The sequence below is a fragment of the Apis laboriosa genome, unplaced genomic scaffold (assembly GCF_014066325.1).
Source record: "Apis laboriosa isolate Shangri-la unplaced genomic scaffold, ASM1406632v1 scaffold18_cov149, whole genome shotgun sequence".
NCBI classification, from domain to species: Eukaryota; Metazoa; Arthropoda; class Insecta; order Hymenoptera; family Apidae; genus Apis; species Apis laboriosa.
This window is the reverse complement of record NW_025222233.1, coordinates 311,546-337,979: the sequence shown is the minus strand read 5'-3', so window position 1 is coordinate 337,979 and position 26,434 is coordinate 311,546. Positions and strand designations below refer to the sequence as shown.

Sequence of the window (26,434 nt, the reverse complement as noted above, 5' to 3'; positions counted from 1 at the left end):
ACTATACAACATAACATGTAATACTAGTCTATACGCAATAACTTAAAATTTAAAAAGAATGGAAAATAATCATTTAAATAGATTCAATACAAATCTTTCCTTCCATTATCTTTTTATTTATACATATTTCATAAGCTGGGCAGGCTCGTGCGAAATTGTAATGTTGCAATACGTTAACATGCTATAAAACATGACGCAGAATTTTTATTGACAATTAACCTGTACGCAGCAATTTTGTCGTAATTGCAAATTATACTTTTAAATTCACTCATTTTTATTTTTAATTCTAATATTTTTTAAAAATATTTTATTTTATTTTTATATTTTAAAATTATTAAAAATTAAACGAAGAATATTAAATAATTATTTTACGAATTAAAAATTGCAACGCACAGAAAATACCTGTATTATACATAGTTGTATTATACATATGCATACGTATGTATATAGTTTAACATTCGAAATCTTTAATGATCAGGACCGAAAATTATACACAACACAAGTCGTTCCAATAATTACAAATTGCGAGCTGCACGCTTTGTGTGTTAATAATACTAATAACAAGAACATACCTTAAATTTTATCTTATTGTCGTATAAAATGCATATATCTTTTGACATATCTTCAAGTGAATTTTACACCCCAATCATATAATAAAATGCTTTATGTGCTCGATACTTATCGATATTTTGTGCGATACAACGATGTTTTTTTTTTTTTATTGTGTATTTACTTTCAACTATTTTATGCCTCTCGCATTTCTCTCGATTTATATCTCTAATAGGATATTTCTGTGAGACAATTCAATTTATTATTTCGCACAATCTTTATATGATCTTTATATGATCATCTTTATATGATTATGTACGAATCTGTATTTCGTATTTTAATTAAAATGAAACAAAAAAATAGTTACAAAATCTTAATCGATACAAATACGTGATTTTCGCAATTTTCAATTCAATTGAAAAGTATTTTTTTTTTTTTCTTTTCTTTTTATAAAAGTCGAATTTCATTAACCTGAAATGTGCGTTGATACGCTCGAAGTATGCGATTTTTCACACTTTCAACTTGATACGCGCACGCATGCATGTACATACACACACATACACACATACACATACACAATCGCGAGTGTGAATATTATCAATATATCGACAAGTTTTTTGAACCCTCTTCAAACAATTGTAAATTAATAATATCATTTAATATTTAAAAATCTAACAAGTTATCGATATTAAAAATGTGCATAACAATAATAATTTTAATAATAAAATACAAATGAAGTTTTATAAATAAATTTTACTTATGAATTATTTAATTCGACGTAAATTAATAAAATTGTGAGAGAGAAATATATATTACAACTTGACAAATCTTCAATATTTTAGTTAATAAATTTTTGCAAGAGAGGGCCCTGGTAGTATCATATTTATTAGATTCTATCAATTTGCTTTTGAAATGCAATAATCTTTTAATTGATAATATTGCTTTTAAACAATGGATTTCATATTAAATTGTTTTGAATTCATTGATCAGAACTTATACTTTCAGATTTGTTTAAAAATATTGTTTTTTTGTAACTTTGGTGCTTTATAAATTTTTAATTTGAATCAATGACATAAAAGTATTTGAAATATTCGACACAACGTGCGTAATTATAAAGAAGTCTTGAATCAGATGAAATGTATATATATGTGTATGTATGTAAACATTATTTATGTCTCTTTTATATTTCCTTATTTGTATGTCACTATAATTTGCAATAGCTGTTATATCTTAGAAATTTATATCGAGTGAATGTTTAGATAATGCTATTGATCAAAGCGAACAATTGATAATTTCAATTTTTACTCGGTATGAATTATGATATGATTGCATTTGTTTACAACATTGTTAAATTATGTGATTCTCTCATACGCAGGTAACAGTGTCAGAAAGTAGGATTATTACGATTCGATTAAAAATGCGTAGTATTTCTAACCTAAAAAAAAAAGTTTACTTCATAAATAAACCAAAATTTCTAATAATGTTTTCATCTATTTTTCATTTTTCCTAAAGAAACACGTATTCGATCATTTTTTTATATATAAATTAAAAATAATAGTCAAAATAATTATCATAAGATTCGTATTTGTGTCATTGTCTGTCATTTCTAACTATACAAGTAACACATTTCAATACAATACATTCTGACACATTTAATATTACAATTATATTGAACAATTTTCTTCCTTTATTTCAACTATTTTTTCAAATCATATATTATTCTAGAACAGAATCATCGTTAATCGTGTAAAATAATCGATCGTTAATCACTGAACTATTTGGATAAATCTACACAACTTACGATTTGATTTAACATGAATCACAAAGGTGATCGTTTCGGTAACAAGAAATACAATTTTCATTCTTCTACTTCACAGGTATCTCAGAATTATTTTTACCTAAGAGTAATATTACTACATTCGCAATCATTTATAACTATTGAAATAATAAGAATTTCGTTACTCGTTGAGTAATGAAATTAATAAAAATTTTGTATAACTATATCATTAAAGATATTTCTTCATTATCGTCATTATATATAATATGCTTTCTTCGTACAACGAGGTGTCATTTGGTGGTAACACAAATAATTTACAATAAAGCTAACAAGAAGACATTGTTACCACAAGCAAATGACACATAATATATATATGTATATATATATATTTATATACACGTTATACGGATTTAATATTCACTATTTACCGATTACACAGTTCTTTGATTTATACAAACCATGAACGCCTAATGTCCATTAGAAGGTACCATTTAAGATTCTTCTTGTTCTCTTTTCTATTTTCACAATCATATTTTCCACTCGTTTCTTTATTTTTCTCAATTCCTCGAATTTGTCACAACCATATCTAGAGATGATAATTTTATTTTTTATGAAATTTTTTTCTTATAAAACAAAATTAAGACTGAAATAGTAATAAATTTCACCTCATCGCTATTCAGTACTAGTCAAACTTCTCCACTCGCTTCACCATTATCATCTTGCTTTTTATCCTGCTTTTCTTTCTCTCTTTGCCTCTCTTTGTTCTCCTCTTTCTCCATTTCTGTTTCCTTCTCTTTTTCAATCTTCTTTTCCTTTTCACTTTCCTTCTCCTTCTCTCTCTCCTTATCCTTCTCCATATATTTCTCTTGTTCCTTCTCTCTTTCCTTCTCTCGTTCTTTTTCTCGTTCTCTGCCCCTTTCCGCTTTTCGTTCTCTAAGTATTTCCATTCTACGCGCTCTATGCAAACTTCCAGAAGGAAATGTGGAATCTTCGACCGCGGCAGCCGCGGCCGCACTCGCTCCTCGCTCCACGGCCGTCTGCTCAATAATTTACTTAACTGTATTTTTCAGTATGTCCTCTACCTGATTTTATTCACGTAAAATAGACACTCATATCGAATAAGACGAGTTAGATACATACTTTCAATATAAAACTGGCCGTCGAACTTTTGGCAATTGGACTCTGTGCCGAGGACGGATGACTATGCCCGTGCCCATGGGTACTAAAGTAGCCACCTGCTTTCGGTTTGATATGACGATTGTACATTTCCATATGTACGATCTTCATGAATTCGATCTGTGCTGCTAATTTCTGAATTTCTTCCTGCAATATACATATATGATAATTGGATGGATATTTATGTAAATTAAAATTTTGATAAACATGTATATATATATTTATTTAAAAATAGAATTGAAACATAGAAATTTAAATATACATTCTGTATATTTAATTTGTAAATTTCTGTAGTGATTATTATATCTTTAGAATTTAAAATGAGACGATGATACCTTCAATTCTTCGTTTTCTTGATGCAAATCTGTCGCTTCCTCGGATACTAAACCGATTCCATTTAAAGAGAAACTTGCTGTGACACCTCGGGCTCTAGCACGACTATCCCATTGATCTCCTTGACCACGTAAAACTCGAATCACCTGAAATGTAATTAATGATCCTTTAAAAAGGTAATGTAGAATTTACTATATATATTGTCTATATATTCATGAGAAATCTTTCGATTCCAAAGGCCAAAATAATGTTTGTTCAATATGAAAAATTTTCTGAAAATTAATAAATAATGTTCAGTGAAGAGATGTCATATTACGTGAGATAATAAAGTTGAATTAAATATAATATTTTTTTATATTAAATTTTGTGTTTATTTTAATTTCTAGAATATATTCTTCAAAGTGTTTCACGAATATCTTGTATGGGAAAGAAAGTGAAATAATTAATGAATTACCTTCGGCGCAAATACAAGAAACACAGTGACAGAAGTAGACAATTGTGTACGTAGAAAGCCTAATAAATATTTGATATCTGGGCCAGCATGAGGGAAAATGAAGAGACTGCAAAGAAAATCATGGAACTTAAAACTCGATTCGACAATAATGTTGGAAATAATAAAAAAAAAAAATAAAAAATAAAAATTCATACTGAATGGCAATCATGGTTATGTTCACAGCTGCTATATTGTAAATAGCATAGCTTATCAAACGGGCCTCATTAAAAAGACTTTCTGCATTGCGAACGTTATAACAAACTTTAATGCCCCATGCAAGGAACAGAATTTCTCCTGAAAGGGGATTTTCAATTATTATATATTTTATTGATGTTTTTAAAAATATTTTTTCTAATCTAATTTTATGATTTTTTTTAGTACCGATAGCTAAACTATGGTCCCACCAATTGAAGGAGCATTGATTGAACTTTAGACCATAATTATCGGCTATCTCTTCAGCATATGGTGGTGCGCTGAGCGTCCACGTGCCCAGATAAATTAACATTACTAATAATATCGGGACCATCCATTGCAGCAATTGTTTGTCTGTGAGCTTTACTTTGTGCGCGCTTTTTACACGGTATGTGAGAGAAACTCTATAAAAAAGAAAAAAGAATAATTTGTACCTCTGATAAAAAAATATGTTATTCATTATTGAATTACAAATAAAAATTTTAATTTTTGATTTTCTTCTTTGATAATTGATAATTGATAAATTTGTGTTTCATACCTCCAGGTTTTCATCAACAATGCGGTATAAGAAATACAAAAACCAAGATGTCTTGTCCATTTGGTCGCGATACAAGAATACATGTCCAAAACCGGAAATATCGCGGCCATCTAAGTACATAAAAAAATAATTTACATAATACATATTGATTACATAATATACATTTATATATATGAAATAATCATAAGAAATTGCAGAAGAATTTAATGAATAATAAATTATACGTACTTCAAGATACATGATGGCGCAACCCAAAAGCGTGATAGACAAAAATATCGGCGAAGCAACCTTGAACACTTTGAGTTTACGGTGTTGATACATGTAGACGACTAAGATGATAGTACCAAACACACAGAAAATAGAGAACGATAAAAGAGCGATTCTGCAAGTAAAAGATATTTTTATCATTGAATTTATATAATTTCATTGTAATTGAAAATTCCTTAAATTTCAGAAATACTTCAGATTACTTCTCTTCGGTTTAAAAAATAAAGAACTTTGGGACGAATTCGTACCGGAAGGGCCAGTTGTAGGTGGCTAGACAAGGTTCCGGTCCCTTACATTTAATGCATCCCGGGGCACAACGTAAGCAACGAAACATCGTCATGTACCAATCGCTTATGTTTTCTTGCATTTCCTTCCAAGCGGCTATAAATTTGTTTCAGCTAAAGTTATACTAATAATGCATTCACTCGAGGCAAAGAGTTGAACTATCCTTACTAACTTTCGACGAGGATTCCATTGAAAGCGGATTGATGTTGGTTCTTGTCGTAATAACCTTTTCGACATTTACATATATATGCACCCTTTGCCCAACCAGCACCTACGCCATTTTGATTTATACGATTGCTCGGACTTTGATATTCACACTAAAAGTCATATACATGGAAACATCAGGTAGAGACAAACTCTTGATATTGGATAAAAGAATTTTAAAGGATGATAATTCTTTTTCAATAATTTCAGTGTTTAAAAGAATTACCTGAGTGGTATCTGTATGACATTTGTGCGTGCCTTTAAAAGATGCTATTTGATTACTTAGAATTTCATTCTCATTGCTATGCGGCGATGGATCACATTGATTTACTTCTAGCCCGCTAATATCGATATCTACGCTTAAAAATTCACGAACCCTTGAACAAAATATAATTTCATCAACATTTGTTGAAATAGTTTGATCGCTTTATTCAAGAACAAACAAAATTAAAAATCGATCCAAAGAATTGTAGATTCGAAACAGATTCAATTAATCACTTATCAAATGAAAGTTTTGACACATTCGATGCAGTATTGTCATCAAGTATGCTCAGCCATCTCGTTTCATTTTACAATTGTTTTCCACATTAACCATGTAAGTAATTTTCATTGACGAATTAAAATTTTATTCGTATTTAATTATGATCAAAAATTTAAAGTTAAAAATTAATTAAAATGATTGATACGAACCCGTGACGAGCGTCTGGCGGTCGTATGTTAACACTGTATGAAATCAACCATCGATGACTTTTGCAGGAGAAATACGGGATGGTCCACCAACCCCTGTAGGATTCAATCGCCGGTGACTGCATGAATTTCGGTGACCTGGGATAACACGCAAACGCCACAAACCGCCATAGAAACTTCGATTTTTTCACGCATACATGTTTCGTGCAACGACCCCATTATTATCGTACTTGCTTTTTTCTTTTCGTCTCTTTCTTTTTAAATCCTGGCACTTCACGGTCATCCGGTATATACGAACATTAAATTTGAATTAAATAGATATTGTCTGAATATGTATTTAGAAGTTTTTAATTAGAATTCACTGTGTAATATATTAATTGATATTACACTTTAACATTTTTCTTTTAATATTTTTCTTTTTGTAGTAAAAAAGATTAGAGATTATTTTCAAGAGACCATTATTTTTTTCCGTGTTTTTTCATTTTAACTGTTTAATAAATCTTGAAACAGTCTATATTCATAAAATATTTATTTATATCTATAAAATGTAAATGAAAAAGATTGGTTGAAAAGAAATGAAACATTATATATTATAACTATTGTTTTGAATCATAATCAGAGATTATTTCTCATACATATTTTCATAAAATATGTATGAAAATATTTATCTTATAAAATATGCATTGGTTTTAACATGCTAAATCCTAAAGCGATCGCTGAATTAATTTTCAATATTATAATTATTCTGAATTATCATCATCCATTAAAATTTCAATTCAATTTTAATCTATAAATATGTAATAATTTAAACAATACAAGTGAAACAATTGTCAAACTGACAAAATTGAAAAAAATAATTTATGATCTGATTCTTTAAGGACGGCTATTGAGTGAATTCTTTGGCGCTTTTACATTTCGCGTTAAACACTTGAGAAAACTGCATCCACATTGTCTTTAAATTGTCGCTTTCTCTGATGAACATATCATTGATTCGTCGAAATCGATCCAAATGCGATCGTTTGGTCCAAATACCAATCATTTTGTTACGATAACCACCCACACAATAATTCGACCGATGCATATTGTATTTTTCATCCTGATTCAGATTGTACTATAAATACTATAATACAATAATACTATAATCAGTGTTGTCAATCGTTTCATATTGTTATATTCGATGGTTAGTTTCACGATGCCAAGTTATAAATATCGTAGCGCCGTACACACATATGATAAAAAGCTTTTAACGACGTACCGTTGGCATATTGATTATCGTAGAATTCTCTTTAAGCGATTACATTCCCCTTCAAAATGAACACCCTTGAATATAGTGCACGCCGTATCTTTAATATTTAATGAACGGAAAAACATCAACAATTTTGTAAAATATTTCCGATATTATATACTTATAGATTGTAAATTTTTGAATATTCAGACAATATTTTTTTAACAGATGTTAAAAACAAGAGAAAAATTAAAAATTCGAAAAACTCGATTCGTAAAATTCGAATCTCATTTCTGCGTGTCGAGTTTCTATGACTTGACGCTTGTACAAGATGATGAAGGATGATGAATGATCGTGGAGCGCCTATAAAATGTTTATTTTCTTCTCGGTAGAATTGTTCTTAGATAAATATTGATTTATGGTAAGTACATCGTGTTTTGTTAAAATTTATGATATTCGTATTTTTATCGATTTTTGGTTACTGCGTTCAGCTACTTTACCGAGAAGAGGTAACGAAAATTGAATATGGAGGGCGAGATGCAAAATAAAATTTTTTTGTGCTTGTGCGTGTGCGTGCGTGCAGGTTGATGCTTCTTAAAAAGCTAGGTGCAGATGTGATCACATTATATTTAATTAATCGATGAGTATTATTTCTTATGAATATTACAAGAACTTATATAATATATTAATTATATAATTTTAAAGTAACTATATTTCTTTTATTCTAATTTCACTAAAAAAAAAATTGAAAATTATACTAATTGCACAATTTGATATTAACTAAATTATATTTCTCTTTTCCAGATTTTGATAAGAAAAATAGAAAATGGATCGAAATATGAATATATCGATACATGCGATTTTCGAGAACGTGCATCGAATAAAAATCGAAAAAGGTGCATGAGAGTTTGAAATTCGAACGGTTAGATAAATCTAACCTTAATTCTGTAGTGGCACCCGCATTTTCGAACCACGGTAAATTAGAATCCGGTATAGATCCCGGCTGGAGTCCATGGCTCTCGACCTTGAATGGTTCTCCGACACTTCCTGGGCTTCTTTCCAACCAGACTGCGCTAATTACTGCACCCGTGGACGCGTTTAGTGCGATCACCCTTGTCTCCACGGCGTCGTTCACTGACATCAGTAACGACTTTGCTAGCACATCTAAAAGCGCTACAATATTAAATTTCAACAAATTATAAATGTATCAGCTATCAGCTATTATTAACGTATTATGTGGTAATATATAAAGGTTTGTCTCGTTTATACAAAAATTGTGTGTTTAAAAATTGATGATAAAATTGTATATTGAGCCTAAGAAATTGTAAAAATTTTGTAAAACAATTATGTAATTCGATATAAAATAAGTGTAAATCTGTCCTAATCAGAAAAATAAGAGTAATATAAATAGTAGATACTGTTTTACTCATGCAATAAGTAGTAGTGTAGACATGTTCTAATCAGGCATTAAATAGTAGTGTAAACATATTCTAGTCAGACAAGGAGTATAAGTATTTCCTAGGAGTGATACAGTACTTATTAATATTACAAGTATATTTTTATATTATATTATATTATATTTATATAGTATATTATATTATTTATAGTATATTATATTTATATAATAATTATACTATAAAAATATATATAAATCTAATATATGTACATTTATTTTTGAAAATTTTAATGGCCTAATACATAAATTAAAATTTTGTAATTATTAAAATATTTTATCATTAAATCATTGTTCGATTAAACGGTAAATAGGATATATAAAATTCATATGTGAATAATAAATTATAATAAATTTCATTTTTTCAGTTCAAAGATGTTAAAGATCTGATTTTAAAATCAGTCCACGCGCAGAGTCGCAAAAGCATGAAGATATAATCGATGTACCTCGATAGCATGCATATTCTCGTTACCATTTTAGCCGATGAAATTCGATTAGGTGATGATATACCAGGTCCCGGACAAATTGGATTGTTGACAATGCGGTCTGTCATCGTGCACGGTTTATTAGCCAAATCGATTTTATCTTTCTCTTATAGATTGAAACGATTTGGAATTTGATAGAAAAAAAGAAAACAGATCTTCTTTAGTTTGGAATACTGGAAACACCATTATTCTTTCTCATTTTTCTTGTTTAATGAAAAAACATGTGAGAAGGAATTGCACAAAAGTTACATGATAAAACAAATAGAAAAAAAAAAAAACATGAAATTTTTCTTTTGTGAAATATATGTGTTTTAAAATCTTAATATAATATTTTATATAGTAATAAGAAAAAAATATTACAAAAGTAAGTTATAATTTATTCATATTATCTTAAGACCTTTAATTCTTTTGTTAATTATTCGTATACTCACTATTATGCCTTGACACCCCGACAGTGCCAAGATTTTGGAGCATCAGGGCTGTCATGTCAGCTTTTTGACGTGCGGTATCGTAACGTCGAGAATCAAGTGCTACGGCAGCTGGTAAAGATTTAAAACCAGCTGTCGTGGCACAATCTTCACCCAATGATCCGGTTGATGCCGCTTCTATCACGTCCAGAGCTTCTTCGATACCCGCCTTCGAAATAGAACAGGTTATAGATTCTATCAATTAATCCAATGTTATTTTAAATGAACTTCTTCCAACATTGGGAAAAATATACATTAATTTCTTTAGGATTTCAATTTTTATACAAATAGAAACAATGAAAGATTTTTCTAAAATTTAGCTTCAACTTCATATGTTTTAAAATCAATATTGCTTTTAGTGTTAAATTAATTCAAACAATTTAAATTAGGACAAAAACTTTTGGTCTCGAGATCCAACTATAATTATTGGAGGATTTTTCTAAAATTTAACATTTCATTTCAGTATTAAATTAATTTAAATAATTTAAACACAAAAAAAAATTTTGTTAAAGAATTAAAAGTTACTGAGAAATATTTTTTTTTTTAGGATTCTAAGGATTAATTTTGGAGAATAGTAAAGTGATATTTTACCCTTTTCATATCGAGAATCTCCGTGCTGGTAATCGTAGAGAAGGACGGTACCGAGGTCGAGGTAGCCGTCGTTACAGTGATGTACGCCATCATCGTCATCGTCGCAGGAAACAGGGCCCAAAGCCAAGATTTGCCCATCCCGCGTACTGCTCATTTGTACTTTGAAATAAATGTTTGTCATTTCATTCTTTATCATCATGTTTATAAAAATAAGAAGAAAAAATTGAAGATAATTTTTTAATTCCTCTTTTTTTTCTTCTTTTTTTCAATTATATGTAAATACATAATTAAATGCGTATAGTTAAAGGTTAAAATAGTTAAAAAGAGTTTGAATAGTACAATCATTAATAATATCATTAATATATAATTTTAAAAACAAACCTTTTTCTTTTGCATTCAAGTGGCAGCAAGTTTGAGCCCCGGATCCATGGGGCGTTCATCCACCCCCTCTGATGCCCTCGACATTCTTCTCAAGGATTTTCTTGATCCTCTTTGATCACTTCACTCACTTTTGTTCAATATTCATCACGAAAAAGTGATTCTATCAAACAAAAGTTATATTCACTTATATAAAGTAAAATTATCTATTCTCGATAATTTTTAATAATATAAATAGAGAAAAAATATATATCAATATATAGAATATCTTAATAAATAATAATAAATAATAAATTTTTCACGTGTTTCACATTCTTTCTCTTAAAGAACACATGACTTTACCGTATCAATGTAACTCGTATATACACGCGAGTGAAATAATTTCAATGTCGTGCCACTGAAGGGATGTTAATTTAAATAAAGTAGACCATGATAGGATTTCTCTCAAGGGTCCTTCCATAATTCGTGCGATGGTATAATTATCCACTATTATAAATTTTTGCCAGTTCTCTGCTTCGTACATTAATAAATTTAAATTTAAAATTTATCGTTTATCGCGAATCTATAATGAGTATTTAACGAGGATGTTGAAATCGTTCTAAATGGATTAATATCCTTTTCAACAATATTTGTTTATTTGCACAATTCATTTTTTTTTACACGGAATTTTTTAAAAAGAAATTATCATATCCATAAAATGACACGTAATTCGTTTATTTCGTTTAAATTATAAAAATTTTGTTCAGTGATATTTTACTATATAAATAAATTACAGCGTAGAAATTAATTTTGTTGAGATATAAAGTTATTTGATCTACATACACGTATAGTATTTTATAGAGTATTTTATGGATATTTTAAATTTTTTCTTCATTTAGTGTCATTATCCAATACAATTGCAATTGTACAACTACATGCATATGGATATACGTATATTAGATTATTGATAGAGGTTATGGAACTTGTTAAAGGTTGAGTAAATCCTCACGTTTCACTTGTCAAAGACTAGTGAAGATAACTAACTGGTGGAAAATGAAATCATGTACACAGCTCTTTCTGTTGTGCGCGAAACACGAAAATTTATCACTTCGATTTATCACATGCTTATATTCCTCTTTTTATTATATTTATTTATTCCTTGCCTTTCAATATCATAATATTGGAAAAGGTCGAGTGAATAATAAATGGAAATTTTATTTCGAAAGATTGAAACAATAGATAGGAGAAATAGATTTGGTAGAACAGATTAAAACGTTCCCTTCCATTTCGTCCAAGATTCAATAAGTTTTTGTCTAGCTGGCTAAATAGCGACTTTTTAAAACGACCAGCCGAGAACAAAAGAATTAAGAGAGCTACATGTCGATTCCAACGCTCGTTGTATCGGAAATATCATGTTTGTTACCCGTACACAGCTTTGACGATTCTCTCGGCCTTTCTATCCCAACAATAACGCTTTCCGATATTGTTTGGCGCAAACAGACTTATAGCCAATAATTTTTTCAAGAGTGAAACGTGCAAATTTTATATTTCAGATAGTGACATAGATGCTTCTTTAAAGCTTCATTTATTTAAATAATATTTTACAATCAATTATTTTATTCAATGCAAATTTTATATTTTGTAAGGATTTATATTTGAAAATAAAATTCTCTAGAGTTGTTCTTTGTCGATGACTACTTTATCGAGAGTGAAAATTAGTGCAGGATAATCATAATCTTGATGCAACGCTCTCTAGTGGAAAATTTTTGCAACATAGATATTTTTGTGAAGTTTTATTTATTTAAATTATGGCTTTTAACTATCTTACAGTTAATCATTTTTTTTAATAAATTTTTATATTTTGCAAGGATATTTGAGAGATAAAACTTTTGAGAATTACTATCGAGAGTTTTTACTACTTTTAATATTTTTTTTTAATAAATATCGCATCCGAAATAAAAATTAATGTAGGACAATGTAATGTAGGACTTCGAATGCAATGCCCTCTAGTGAAAAATTTTTGCAACAATCAAATATCATTATTTCACTTAAAACGATTTTGAAATAAAATGTGTATCAAAAAACGATAGTCAAGGTCAGTGTAATAAAGGTCTATTTGATGAACATTCCTCGACGTCGGACCTCGAACTACTTCCGTTACCCTTGGGAATCCTGTTCAGGGACGAACGTATTATGAAAGCATGTTAAGCGTCTTGTCTTTGCATTTTTGAATCTAATGAAAAATTTAAATTTATCACTTCTTTTCTCTTCATTGTATCAATATTAAAATTTTACTCTTAAAAATATGCACGTTTGCAATAACGTAAAAAAAAAAAAAAGAATTTAAGAATAAAAAAAAAATTTCAATTCCAAATTTTCTTCAATCGACAATGTTGAATATAAATAATGGCAAACAATTTGAGATAAATATGTCGAGAGAACGCGAGTTAGTTATCCTTCAGTTCATTATGCGTTAATGTGTCTTAACTAGTTATATCAAGATCTATGGATCCATCGAAGCGTTCCAATTATTCTCTCGACGAACAAAGACAGAGTTTATTCGTATGAAACATTAAAAGGGTTTGTTTGCCAGAATGCACTATTTTAAGATACACAATAGTTTATTAATAGGAACTTGTGAAACAATTATAACCGATGCGTTCATTCTAAAATCGATTGAAAAAGTATCAGATTTTTTTAAAAAAATAACCATCTCTAATTCATGAATACTTTGTTACAGATTCTTCGAATTTGAATAAATATATAATGTACGCGTTAAAACAAATATTATAGCCGGTCTTGGTGAAATCAACAGGTAATACTTTCAAATAAAAAAAAAACTTATATAAAATGAATATATATGCATATACTTATATCTGTGATATTTAAAGAATTTTCAATATTCATCAGTCAATATTTAAAGAATTCACCTTCGTTCAAATAATTTCTAACATATTTCTACCATTTTTTCTTTTTTTAATATAAAAATATAGATAAAAATATAATTCAATTTCAATTTACAATTACAAATTCAATTTTACAAAAATATGACATTTCAAATCATATTCATTGCACATGTGTGCAAATTTTCAAATTTTGAAGTATAATAAACATCCTCGTTCACTCTTTTATTAATTTTAACAATCGAAACGAAGCATGATCCCCCGATTGAAAATTGTCAAAAGTGGGATGATAAAAATAGGAAATCGATTGGTTTGCATAATGAGTCGTTAACAAGATTTACGATAGTTTTCAGGGGAAGGAGAGCGTATCGTTCGCTGGAGAAGAGCTTTACCGCGCGCAGTAAGGACGATCGATGCAGCCACCGGTACAACCAGCCGCCCCCAGATCTCACGACCCCGTGTTCCTCTCTCTCTCTCTCTCTCTCTCTCTCTCTCTCTCTCTCTCTCTCTCTCTCTCTCTCTCTCTCTCTCTCTCTCTTTCCCCATTGCGTAGCGTCGCCACCATTTTCTCCACCATTCGACTTCCTATTTTTCCTTTCCTTGTCACAATACTGTAAGTGGTGAACAGTCTTTTCACTCTCCTTAACGTTATTGTGCATTTCAATACTCGGAAGTATTTGTCTTTTATCTTGTTTTTCTTTCATTCCTATTCCCATTTCAAATCTATATAGAGGCAATTTTTCTCTTAGCAATCATTGCAATGCCAGAGTAGTATGGAATAAATAGGTATTTCTTCTTTACTGCCTTATTTTTCTTTTACATATTGCTGTATTTTAAAAATCTTTGGAGATAATTTTTTTTTCTTTTTTTTTGTTTAGCATTTGTTTGCAATAATACAAACTTTCTCTTTTAACTGCAATACAGTAATGCAGGATTAGGTAGATATTTATTCTTTACCTTATTTTTCTTTTATCTATTCCTATATTTTAAAGAGGCAATCCTAAGGGGGAATTTTTATTTTGACAATCATTGTAATATCTTAGCAGTACAAATTTTCTCTTTTACTTTTTCTTTTTCATGTATTGTTACATTTTAAAAACAATTTTTCCTTTTAAAAATGATTGCTATAATAATAGTATGGAATTATATATAAATAGATATTCGCTTTTTATCTTATTTTTCTTTCACTCATTCACTTATATTTCAAATTTTTAGAAACAATTTTTGAAAGTGATTGTAATGTTATAATAATAGCGTACTAGATATGAATTAATTAAAAAAAAAAATGTTAATTTTCAAAACCATCAAACATTGTAGTATTTATTTTCAAAAGAATATTTTACTTCACGACTTTTAAACTTTCTTTATTCTTTATATATTTATCTTAATGAACTACTTGAATATCTTATATATACATCTTCCAAGTTTAAATGCTATTATTTATCTATTTCTCGTTACAAAGTTTTTTGCTTCTTTCTTCCTTAGTTTAAGAACCAATTTTTATTTTCCCATTTTTATCATTTCTTCCCTTGATGAAGCTATTTAAAGTTTTGCCTACACCAGTTTTAACTATTTTTTTTTTCCCTCACATAATGCTATATTTTTTTCTTTTTTTTTTATTTTTTAAATCTTCATACGCTTCATTCTCTTCGATAATTTCATGCTATATTCTAAGAAAAAAGTAACCTTTAACCATTCTCTCTCTTGGGTATCCCCTTTTCACCGTTTTTGTTTTTCAACATTCTACATTCCACTCGTGCCTTCTTCTTTTTCGCAGTTCGATTTAACCCACTTTCCTTTCTCCATGGTATTTTATGTAATTTATACCGTTTCTCTTTACACCTAACCCTCTTCTTCTTCTTCTTCTTCTTCTTCTTCTCAAAATTTTTACACTTCACACTTTTTTTCATTTCATATATTTCCTTTCTACATTTTTCCAATTGAAGAATTTGTAGGAAAAACAATCTTCTCAATTTTATTAGATGATTTGATTAAATGTAATAACACGATTAATATTTTAATAAAGAAATTAAAAGAATATAAGGATAACAAATTTTCTGTTTCAGAAAAATTAATGAAGAAGAAAAAAAGATTAAAAAAAAATTGTTTCTATTTCGAACATTTCAATCGTAATTACATAATGTTAAATATTAAAGAAACGATGATACAAAATCTATCTTGCTTCGAGTTTTTCCGTTATCATCTGCAAATGAATAAAATTTAATCACGGTATATGGTTTAAGCAACCGTTATTTAAAACAGCATTTAATTGCTTTTACCGTGAAAAGAGGGAGCGTGGGGTCTGTCCAGCTTTCGAAATAATTATAATAATGTCTGTGTTCTGCTTTGTTCAAGCCGAATCGAAAGTTACCATTAACTCGAGTAATTTTTTTTTTAAATGGAAATATAAATAAAATGATATTCGCTGAATAATTCTTGCAAAATAATTTAATTGGAAATAATAATAATTCTCTTTGATTAAATGCAGAATCGATTAATTTATTTATTTGATTAATTAATTTATTATTATTGATTAATTTATTAATTAAAATTTTTTTTTATAATTGTTAATAAAAACGATAATTTTCGTTCCTTTCTTGAATGCAAAAATTTAATACAATTAGGCGATAATTTATCGAATAAAATATAAAACGTGCAATCTAATATCATAGTCTTTGAAAATCGTATTTCTCTCCTTCCTTCCATTGTTATATCTTTTCACTTCAATCTGTCCCCGTAGACCTTCACATTCTCTTTTATAGCCCCTTAAAATTATACGTGATGTAAAATGTGTACGTATTCTCACGAGACACTGTGGAGAACGTATAACAAAGATCGTGCAAAATTTACCCAGTTACAATGCAAATATATCCCTTATATAAAACGCAGAATCGTCACAATATTAACCGAGTAATTATTAATTAAAATGATTTAATTACTGTATATTTTATAAGAAACAATTTTCCTTCCCATTTATTTTTTTCTTTCCTCAGTGGTTCATCAAAGTATTCGAATATATTATATTTACAGTGAGATTCAACTCAAAAATTCTAAATTTTAAATGAAACTTTTCAGATAATAGACACGTCAAAATCCATTTCCAGGAATTGAAATCAATCTAAATTTTATTTCCTCAATTTTTGAATACAACTTCATCTGGAAATTTTTAACACGTTTTCTCAGACCGGAAAATTCTTCTAAAGTTTTCCCCTTACCAATTTAGAAAAGTTATATTCAAAGAGTGGAAGAAAAATTCATTGAACACTTTGAATCCCTTAAAATAACAACGAAAAGAAAATTGCTTCGTATAGAATCACAAAGTTTCGTTAAAAAAAGATAATGGAATTGTTCATTAAAAATTTCATCGAAAAAATAAAAAGCTTGTTCGAAGGCTTTGTATATATTGTACATATTTATATATTTTCTCTTTTAATCACACTTGCTTTTTTCACACTCCCACACACACACATATATATATATACCTCCATTAATCCATATCCGAAACCATACACAACGTTGCCTTCCCGTTTCATTTCCCGCCTTTATATCGCGCCTGGCGGTATGCTTTCGTGCAAGCAGCCTTGCACAATGGACGGCCCTTGAGAAAGTGACGGAAAGGCGAGGCATCCGTAGGTGGTACAAATTGAGCTCAAGCAAGCAATAACCAAGCTACTTGTATTGCTTTTCTCGATCGCGTTACGATTAGCAGGAACGTGACCTGGTCACGCAATTTTATTGGTAACAGCAACACGTGAGCTTGGTGATATTAAATGATATCAAGTGATTAGCCATTGCACGCTCGTGAATTACACTTTCTCTATAAAATTATTGTCGAATCGTAATTTTTCTCGTATTTCAGGCCTTCTCGTGTCAGGTCTTCATCGTGCGTTGTTGAGAAAAATTTTCTTAAGGAGAGAAGTTTCAAGAGTGTTCTTCAATATTCTTCTTGCTTCTGTACGATAATTCTAACGATTGAGAGAGAAAATGGATGATATGAGAGTTTTAAGGTATAATATAGTCTATTCGTTTTATTGATGAAGGATTTTTATAGAGAGAGATTCCAAAAGTTGATTTTTCAGAAAATGAATGGTATCCAATTTGAAGATATGGTATTATTTATTTATTTTATTGATAAAGAATTTTTATAGAGATTCCAAAAGTATAATATTAATTTTGTAATAGGTTTCTGTATGATTTGATTTTTAGAGACTTTTATAAAAGAGAGATTCCAAAAGTGTAACATTGACTTTTTAATACGATTGAAAGAGAAAATAGATATTCGATTTTAAAGTATGGTATTATCTATTCATATTGTTAATGAAAGACTTTTATAGAGAGAGAGTTTCCAAAGTTGATTGTAAAGTTGTTTTTTTAATACAATTGAAAGAAAAAATGAATGGTATCCAATTTGAAGATATGGTATCATTTATTTATTTTATTGATAAAGGATTTTTATAGAGATTCCAAAAGTATAATGTTAATTTTGTAATAATTTTAATAGGTTTCTGCATTTTAAGATATTGTCTATTCATTTTATTGATGAAACAAGAGAGATTTCAAAAATGTAACATTGACTTTTTAATACAATTGAAAAAAAAATGAATCCAATTTGAGAGTATCTATTTATTTTATTAAATTAAAGAATTTTTATAGAAATTCCTATAGAAAAGTATAATGTTAATTTTATAATAATATTCTGCATGATTCGATTTTAAGATATTGTCTATTCATTTTATTGATGAAAGATTTTTATAAAGAGAGATTTCAAAAGTGTAACATTGACTTTTTAATACGATTGAAAGAAAAAATGAATTCAATTTGAGGATATGGTATCATCTATTTATTTTATTGATAAAGGATTTTTATAGAGATTCCAAAAGTATAATGTTAACTTTGTAATAGGTTTCTGTGATCAATTTTAAAATATTGTCTATTCATTTATTAATGATGAAAGATTTTTATAGAGGAAGATTTCAAAAATATAACATTGACTTTTTAATACAATTGAAAGAAAAAATGAATGCTATCCAATTTCAGGGTATTTATTTATTTTATTGAATTAAAGAATTTTTATAAAGATTCCAAAAATATAATATTAATTTTATAATAATATTTTGCATGATTCGATTTTAAGATATTGTCTATTCATTTTATTGATGAAACATTTTTAAAAAGAGAGATTCCAAAAGTGTAATATTGACTTTTTAATATGATTGAAAGAAAAAATGAATCCAATTTGAGGGTATCTATTTATTTTATTAATAAAGGATTTTTATAGAGATTCCAAAAGTATAATGTTAATTTTATAATAATATTCTGCATGATTCAATTTTAAGATATTGTCTATTCATTTTATTGATGAAACATTTTTAAAAAGAGAGATTCCAAAAGTGTAACATTGACTTTTTAATATGATTGAAAGAGAAAATGGATATTCGATTTCAAGGTATCCTATTGTCTATTTGTTTTGTTGGTAAAGGACTTTTATAGAGATTCCAAAAGTGTAACGTTGACTTTTTAATACGATTGAAAGAGAAAATGGATATTCGATTTTAAGGTATCGTTTATTCGTTTTGTTGGTGAAAAACTTTGATAGAAAGAATTTCCAAATAAGTATAACAGTTGACTTTTTAATAGACTTTTACTTGGTTATGACGATTGAGAGAGAAAATAATATTCCATTTGTCTAATTACGATGAACCATTCAATTTTCGCTCCTATTGCATCTATACATTATTAGAATATTATTTGTATTATAAGAATTTTTAATAAGAGAGAGATTTCCAAATGTATAATGCTGACTTTTTAATATACTTGTGCATAATTACAACGATTAAGAGATAAAATGATATTCGATTTTAAGGTACGATATCATTTTCACCCATCATTTTGTTGATGAAAAATTTTTACTTTTAATAATCTTGTGCATAGTTATATTTATATTGAAAATGAAAAAGTGAATGTTATTCGATTTTATCATCCGTTCCTTGTCATCAAACATTATAAAAATTTGAAAAAAATGTTTGTAGATGGATCAGGACTAAAAATCATGGACAGAAAGAATAAGTTATCAACATCTCACTTACACCAGAATTCTGAACATTTCACTACAGAATATGAAACTAAATACTTAACCTAACTTTGACGTTAAATATCTCGTGAATTATCGATAGTCTGCCTCCAATTTAGCGAATTACATCTGTGTGTAGAAAAGACGAATGACCTTCTCTTGCTCATCCAGCATTAATCTGAGAGCGCACCAAAGGTATCACAGGGTTCTACGCGAAGTGCTTTGAAAAGAAACGTCTCGTGCATCTTAGGCCACTTCACTTAAGTAGAATCTTCGTTGTCACGAGTTGATGTTAAGGCTGAACGAGGCGACGACACGTAACGATGCAAAAATTTACGTAAAATTGAATTTTTATTATTATTATTGTTGTCGTTGTTATTTTTGTTATTGTTGTTATAATTGTTGTTCTTGTTAATGTTGTTGATGTTGTTGTTGTTATTATTATTGTTGTTATTGTTATGATTGTTGTTGTTGTTGTTAATGTTGTTAATGTTGTTGTTGTTGTTGTTATTGTTGTTGTTGTTGTTATTGTTGTTGTTGTTGTTGTTGTTGTTATTGTTGATGTTGATATTGTTGATGTTGTTATTGTTGTTATGATTGTTGTTGTTGTTAATGTTGTTGATGTTGTTGTTGTTATTATTATTGTTGTTGTTGTTAATGTTGTTGATGTTGTTATTATTATTATTATTATTGTTGTTATTATTATTGTTGTTGTTGTTAATGTTGTTGATGTTGTTAGTATTATTATTATTATTATTGTTGTTGTTGTTGTTGTTGTTGTTATTGTTGTTGTTATTGTTGTTGTTGTTGTTGTTATTGTTGTTGTTGTTGTTGTTGTTGTTGTTATATTAATATAACAACGCTAAGCGAATAAAAAATTATTGTGAATGTAACGATCAACTTTATTATTTTATTTACGTAATAAATTCATTCTTAATCATTGAAATCTTGTTAATATACATTTAATTTCAAGGAGGCTGTGATTAATAAGCTGTTTCTCGATTGTTGTCACTGAAGAGAATAATGACGATGAAGTCGGAAATTAGTTCTAATTGCTTCGAGTATTTATGTACGTATAATGAATGGACTTACGTTTTGAAACGCAGCAATTTAATCCAGGACGATTGTTAAGTATATACGCAAGTATAATATCAATTACGTCCTTTTATATATAAATATCTAATACGTAAACTAAATGAATTTATAATTATATTTAAGAAAAATATCAATTAAATTATCAATTTAATTATTATTAATGATTTAAATAATTCTTTTTATATAATATAAGGTACAATGAGATTGATACAATGAATTTTTAGAAGAATCCATATTATCCATATATTCCATAAAGTTGTTCATCATTCAGTCAATCATCAATGTCTATCAACAATAATTATGGAAATTCGTTCCATATTAATTTATACTGATCTTCGAATCAAGGATATTTTAATTGTTGCCAAGCAACAAGATGATCACGTCGTGGTAAAATTACAATTCAGTGATGAAGATTGAATGAAATATTATTTGAGATATAAATTATTTCGAGATATAAAATTTCATTCAAATTATAAATTTCAGGTAAATTATAAATATCAATTAAATAAATTGAAAAATAGATTTTCAAATACGTTTTTAATTTTGCTCCATGTTCTTTTAAATTTAAAATATAAGGTATGTAACACTACTTGAGAAATAATTTCAAAGAAAATTTATCCAAGTATAAAATTCCAAATGACATAAAAAATATTAATTGTCACAATTAAATAGTGTTTTAGTGTCACAGTTAAATAGTGTTTTTCAATTTGTAAACTTATTTTTAATTTCGCCCCATTTATTTCTAGATTTGAAACAGTTTTGGTCCACACTTAACGATTATAGACTATACAACAAGTGTTGCATTTCATTGGTACAATCGTTCAGGCTTGTTTCTATTCAAACTTCACCATGTTATTCTGATTGTTTTCCTTCACAATTCCTATCTATTTTGCAGTCTCTCTTATATACTGTACATTCAACTTCACCGTATCTCCCTTGAGAAATTATAGAAAGAAGATACAAGTGAAAACTGTCCAATAAGTGAAGTGAATACAATGAATTTTTAGAAGAATCGATTATCCATATATTCTATGAAGTTGTTCATCATTAATCATCAATGCCTATCAACAATATCAAAAATTATGGAAGTTTGTTCCATATTAATTCATAATCATGGAAATCTTGAATCAAGGATATTTTATTTGTTGTCAAGCAACAAGATGATCAAGTCATTCTCCTGGATCATCTTATCAACTTATTTAAATTCTTATCTTTAATAATTGGATTAAAAAATTGTATTTAACATTCTTGTTCATTTTTTAGAGTATCTTGAAATATTTGAATAATTGAACTAAAAAATTGTATCTTACATTCTTGTTCATTTTTTAGAATATCTTGAAATATTTGAATAATTGAATTAAAAAATTGTATCTAACATTTTTGTTCATTTTTTAGAGTATCTTGAAATATTTGAATAATTGAACTAAAAAATTGTATCTAACATTCTTGTTCATTTTTTAGAGTATCTTGAAATATTTGAATAATTGAATTAAAAAATTGTATCTAACATTCTTGCTTATTTTTGTATTTTGAAATATTTGAAGTTGCAAGTATTTTTTTCTTAAGAGATTTGCAAATTTTTTTTAGAATTTGATATCAAGTATCTTCTTCACTTTCAAAATATTTCAGAAGTTTCATATCTTTCACTTTCAACTAAACTAAATTTAGAAAATCCATGAATAGGTACTTTGGAAGGATCTATCGAATATTTTTGCTCGAGATTATTAAAACGATTATTTAAATTAAAAATCTTCTATAATGGAACTCAAAACTTGATTTTTTTTCTTTCTCAGGAAATAAAGATCGAAACTTCTCCCTGTTTACGATTTCTTAACAATTCTGATCGATATGTTTAAAAAGATGTTGGTCGTTGAAGAAGGCAGAAGCCTGGATTGAGATAGCAACGACAGACAGCTATTAAGGTCAACAACGGATTTCAGGAAAAATCGATAGACCGGATAGAACGACCCTCGATGGATATCGGCCTGTTTAGAATCAAGGGTGCATACAAGGATCGAGTAGTGCCTTTTTTTAATTCCTTTCGTCATTTTCCCTTAAGGTTGCCATGCTACCTTAGCAAATAATAAGGTGGAAACAGTGTTAAAAGTCTATTATTGGAAAATCATTGTTTAAGATTCCTCATTTAATTCCAATCTTTTTGTTAGTATTTTTTTTCATTTTTTAAAATATCTTAAGATTATTTGTTTCTTTTTTTTTTTAAATTTCGTATTTAATATTTTCTTCATTTTTTAAAAGTATCTTGAAATATTTGAAACTTCAAGTATTTCTTTGCAATGCTTTTATTACAATTTACTATTTTCTTTATTTTTTAAGATACGTATTTTGAAATATTTAAAGTTTCAAGTTTTTCTTTAGAATTTGATATCTAGCATTTTCTTCTAATATAATTTTGTTCTTTTGTAACGTTATAATTATTATATTTATTCAATTTTATTTATTATTTTATATTATCCATGTTTTTTTCCAATGAAGAATTATTTATTTGAAATTGTATTAATAATTCAGAAGAATTATTTATTATTATTACAATAAAGTACAAATATATTTGAGAGTTAGAAATACCTTTTTAAAAACTATTTTTGAAAATATTTTTTAACAAATGGAAATTGAGAGTAATTTTGCAAATAATCTGAAAAGAACAATTTTGGAAGGATATTATTCCCAAATATACTTTAAATTATTAATTTCAACAAACACGACAGATCTGGTTTTAATTTAGTTAAATTCTTTTTGGACGATGCACAAGAGATCTATGCTGTGAAGTGTCAAAAACTGTTGATGGCTGGCGGCCAATAAGCCAACAAAAGGGGAAAAAAGAGAAATAGCTCGGGTATCAGGAAACAATAAGGTGGTCGAGGCTGATGTCTGCTTTGTACGTTGTAAAATTCCATTTTAATATCATTACCAAAAATCTCACCATGTGAATGAGTAAACATGGATTGAAATTATAATCTTTTTAATATGAAAAATTAGGAAAAGAAGGTAATAATTTTAAAGATAATAAAATTGAGATCTTATTCTAAACTATACTTTTTAAATAAATAAAAATGTTTATGAGAAAATAATATTTAAAGAAATTCAATTACTAAAATTGTGTTTCTGAAATTGCAGAGATTAGTCTCTTTGCTTGCTGCATTTAAAGCTGAACTTAATCCTTGGATGAGATTGGATGAAATTCAATTGTTGGTCGGTTTTTACACTTCTTGTGCAGCCATTTTCCACTTAATAAAACAATCTTTCCAGTATTATTGATATTATTGATATTTTACCATATATTTCACCATTGTAATTTCTATATATTTTTATTCTATATCAATTCTATTCTTTGATACTTCCTTTAATTCATAATTTCATCCGGATAATCATTGTACGCTTCGATTCAATATCGACTCTAGCACGCCTTAAAGCTCGCCTAAAATATTTTTAGAATCTTATTACTAGAAAATCAAACTACGATTCGACTTTAGACGAAACTATTAGACGAAACTGTCTACCATTTTGTTGAACTACATTCAATTGAAAATTATTATTATGATTAAATTGAAAACTATTATTAAAATTATTATTGTATTGGAAATTATAATTAATTTAATAACCCAAATTAAAATCCTGTCCACTATACGCTATAATACACAATGAAACAATTAATTAATACATAAACACAACGAAACTTGATTAAAAGATTTATACAATTTTTTATTTACAATTGCTCAAAAGCAATCTATTTTAATTCCATTTCCAATTATCTCGATTAATCAAATTACAACACATCTGAAATTTTATCTTACAAAATACCAAAAAAAAAAAAAAAAATATCTCACTTCAAATATTTATCAAAATATTAATCGAAATATTAATCAAAAATAATTTTTGATTAAAAAATAATTAATCAAAAAAATATTTATCAAAATATTAATCAAAAATAAATTTGCAATAATCCTTTCAGGTATTCAATATCAACATCACGCAGAATCGGAAAGTAATGATCTCGTGATATTTTATAATGATCGATATACGATTTAAAGTGGAGAACATGTTGCATCGACAATAAGATACGCGCTTGGCAACACGATTGACAGACGACACCGTCGCTCGTTTATTAAATATCGATACACGCTGGGTTATTCACTCGACAAAAATTTTTAAACAACGTGGAACAGTTGATTAGAATCGCACGAGCCCTTCGTTCAACATCACCTTAATCTGTCACAAAAGTATCCTGGACCCCCCTGTGATTCTTCGATCCTAACCTATCGCAGTCAATTTCAAAAACTGTTGTTTCAACATCTCGATTTAACTTTAAATTTTCGAATGTTAAAATTCTTAGTGGATTGATCTTAGTAAATAAATAAAAAATATCGAGACAAGATTAAATCGATCAATTAAACTATTCTGGATCTTATAAATGTATTTAAATATTAAAATTCTCATTCAGATTGAATCTAATTTCCAAATTTTCTAATTCTGATCCAATTAATTTTTCTCGTTTAAAAGTATCGAAACGATTAGTAAATTGATAAAAATAGAAATAAAATCTGTTCAAATTTAGAATTGATTCTAATTCAAGAATGAATTCTTCCAGATCTGAATAGATTTGTTTAAAATTTTCGAAATCTATATATATATACAATCTTTCCAATTCTAATTTAACTTTCCTAGATCGAGATAATCATCTAAAAAAAAAAATTTCTAATACTACAAATAATTTCTTAAAAAAGCTTACTTTTATCCCAATCAAAAATAAAAATAAGATTCGATGAATTCTCCTTGACATCTCATTGACAGAGACTTTTAAATTGTTAGAGAAAAAAAAAAAAAACATGCAGAACAAAGATTCAACAATATAAAAATCAAAATGAAAATCAAAATTGGAAAATGTATACTCACGCGAAGTAACCCTTGCCTTCTGCTCCCAGCAACATCTCCTCCTAGTTAAAAAGCTGCACCAAACGGTCAAAGGAAACGGATCACCAACGGATCACTCAGAAAGATTATCGAAGAGAAATCACACGCGTGAATAACCGATTTTTAAACACGAATCGCAATCATCTCACTTGAGCGAAAGAAACGAAACGAGGAGAAGGGGGGAATGGCGGATGGAGAGACAGAGAGAGAGAGAGAGAGAGAGAGAGCGCGCACGTTCGACACGTTGGGTGGAAGGAACGAGGGCTCGTTCGTGACTGGTTAAAGGCCAGTCGGTTGTGCAGCTGGAAGCGGGGCGTGCGCCCTCCGCAGAATCAAACTTTGCCTCCACTCGAGGAAATTC

The 26,434-nt window shown here is 28.2% G+C and overlaps 1 protein-coding gene and 2 long non-coding RNA genes across 10 annotated transcripts; 2 read left to right on the top strand and 1 right to left on the bottom strand.

Moving 5' to 3' along the window:
• Positions 1-1,697: 1,697 nt before the first annotated feature.
• On the bottom strand, positions 1,698-26,318 carry LOC122711874 (probable G-protein coupled receptor CG31760). 6 transcript variants are annotated; one of them, XM_043931025.1, is made up of 18 exons: positions 26,056-26,318; positions 11,104-11,263; positions 10,723-10,881; positions 10,096-10,300; positions 8,665-8,899; positions 6,505-6,639; positions 6,041-6,191; positions 5,783-5,927; positions 5,574-5,706; positions 5,287-5,440; positions 5,059-5,168; positions 4,710-4,924; positions 4,484-4,622; positions 4,290-4,395; positions 3,838-3,981; positions 3,467-3,649; positions 2,992-3,366; positions 1,698-2,912 (listed from the first exon to the last, which is right to left on the bottom strand). In XM_043931025.1, the coding sequence occupies exons 3-17, from the start codon at positions 10,858-10,860 to the stop codon at positions 3,013-3,015; spliced, it is 2,547 nt and encodes an 848-aa protein (XP_043786960.1). In that variant the 5' UTR covers positions 10,861-10,881; positions 11,104-11,263; positions 26,056-26,318; the 3' UTR covers positions 1,698-2,912; positions 2,992-3,012. The 6 variants fall into 6 exon arrangements, with proteins under 6 accessions (XP_043786960.1, XP_043786962.1, XP_043786964.1 ...); XM_043931027.1 differs by having other exon boundaries at positions 2,992-3,363; XM_043931029.1 differs by having other exon boundaries at positions 6,505-6,597.
• On the top strand, positions 3,518-6,923 carry LOC122711875. 2 transcript variants are annotated; one of them, XR_006346216.1, is made up of 10 exons: positions 3,518-3,687; positions 3,815-4,011; positions 4,222-4,335; positions 4,707-4,908; positions 5,065-5,172; positions 5,293-5,446; positions 5,513-5,643; positions 5,724-5,955; positions 6,025-6,409; positions 6,571-6,923. It is a non-coding gene; the product is annotated as an uncharacterized LOC122711875 (long non-coding RNA). The 2 variants fall into 2 exon arrangements; XR_006346215.1 differs by having other exon boundaries at positions 3,518-3,711.
• LOC122711876 lies at positions 8,845-11,242 on the top strand. Of its 2 annotated transcripts, none has more exons than XR_006346217.1 (5): positions 8,845-8,978; positions 9,548-10,028; positions 10,120-10,316; positions 10,679-10,894; positions 11,124-11,242. It is a non-coding gene; the product is annotated as an uncharacterized LOC122711876 (long non-coding RNA). The 2 variants fall into 2 exon arrangements; XR_006346218.1 differs by having other exon boundaries at positions 10,679-10,865; positions 11,124-11,185.
• Positions 26,319-26,434: the final 116 nt, after the last annotated feature.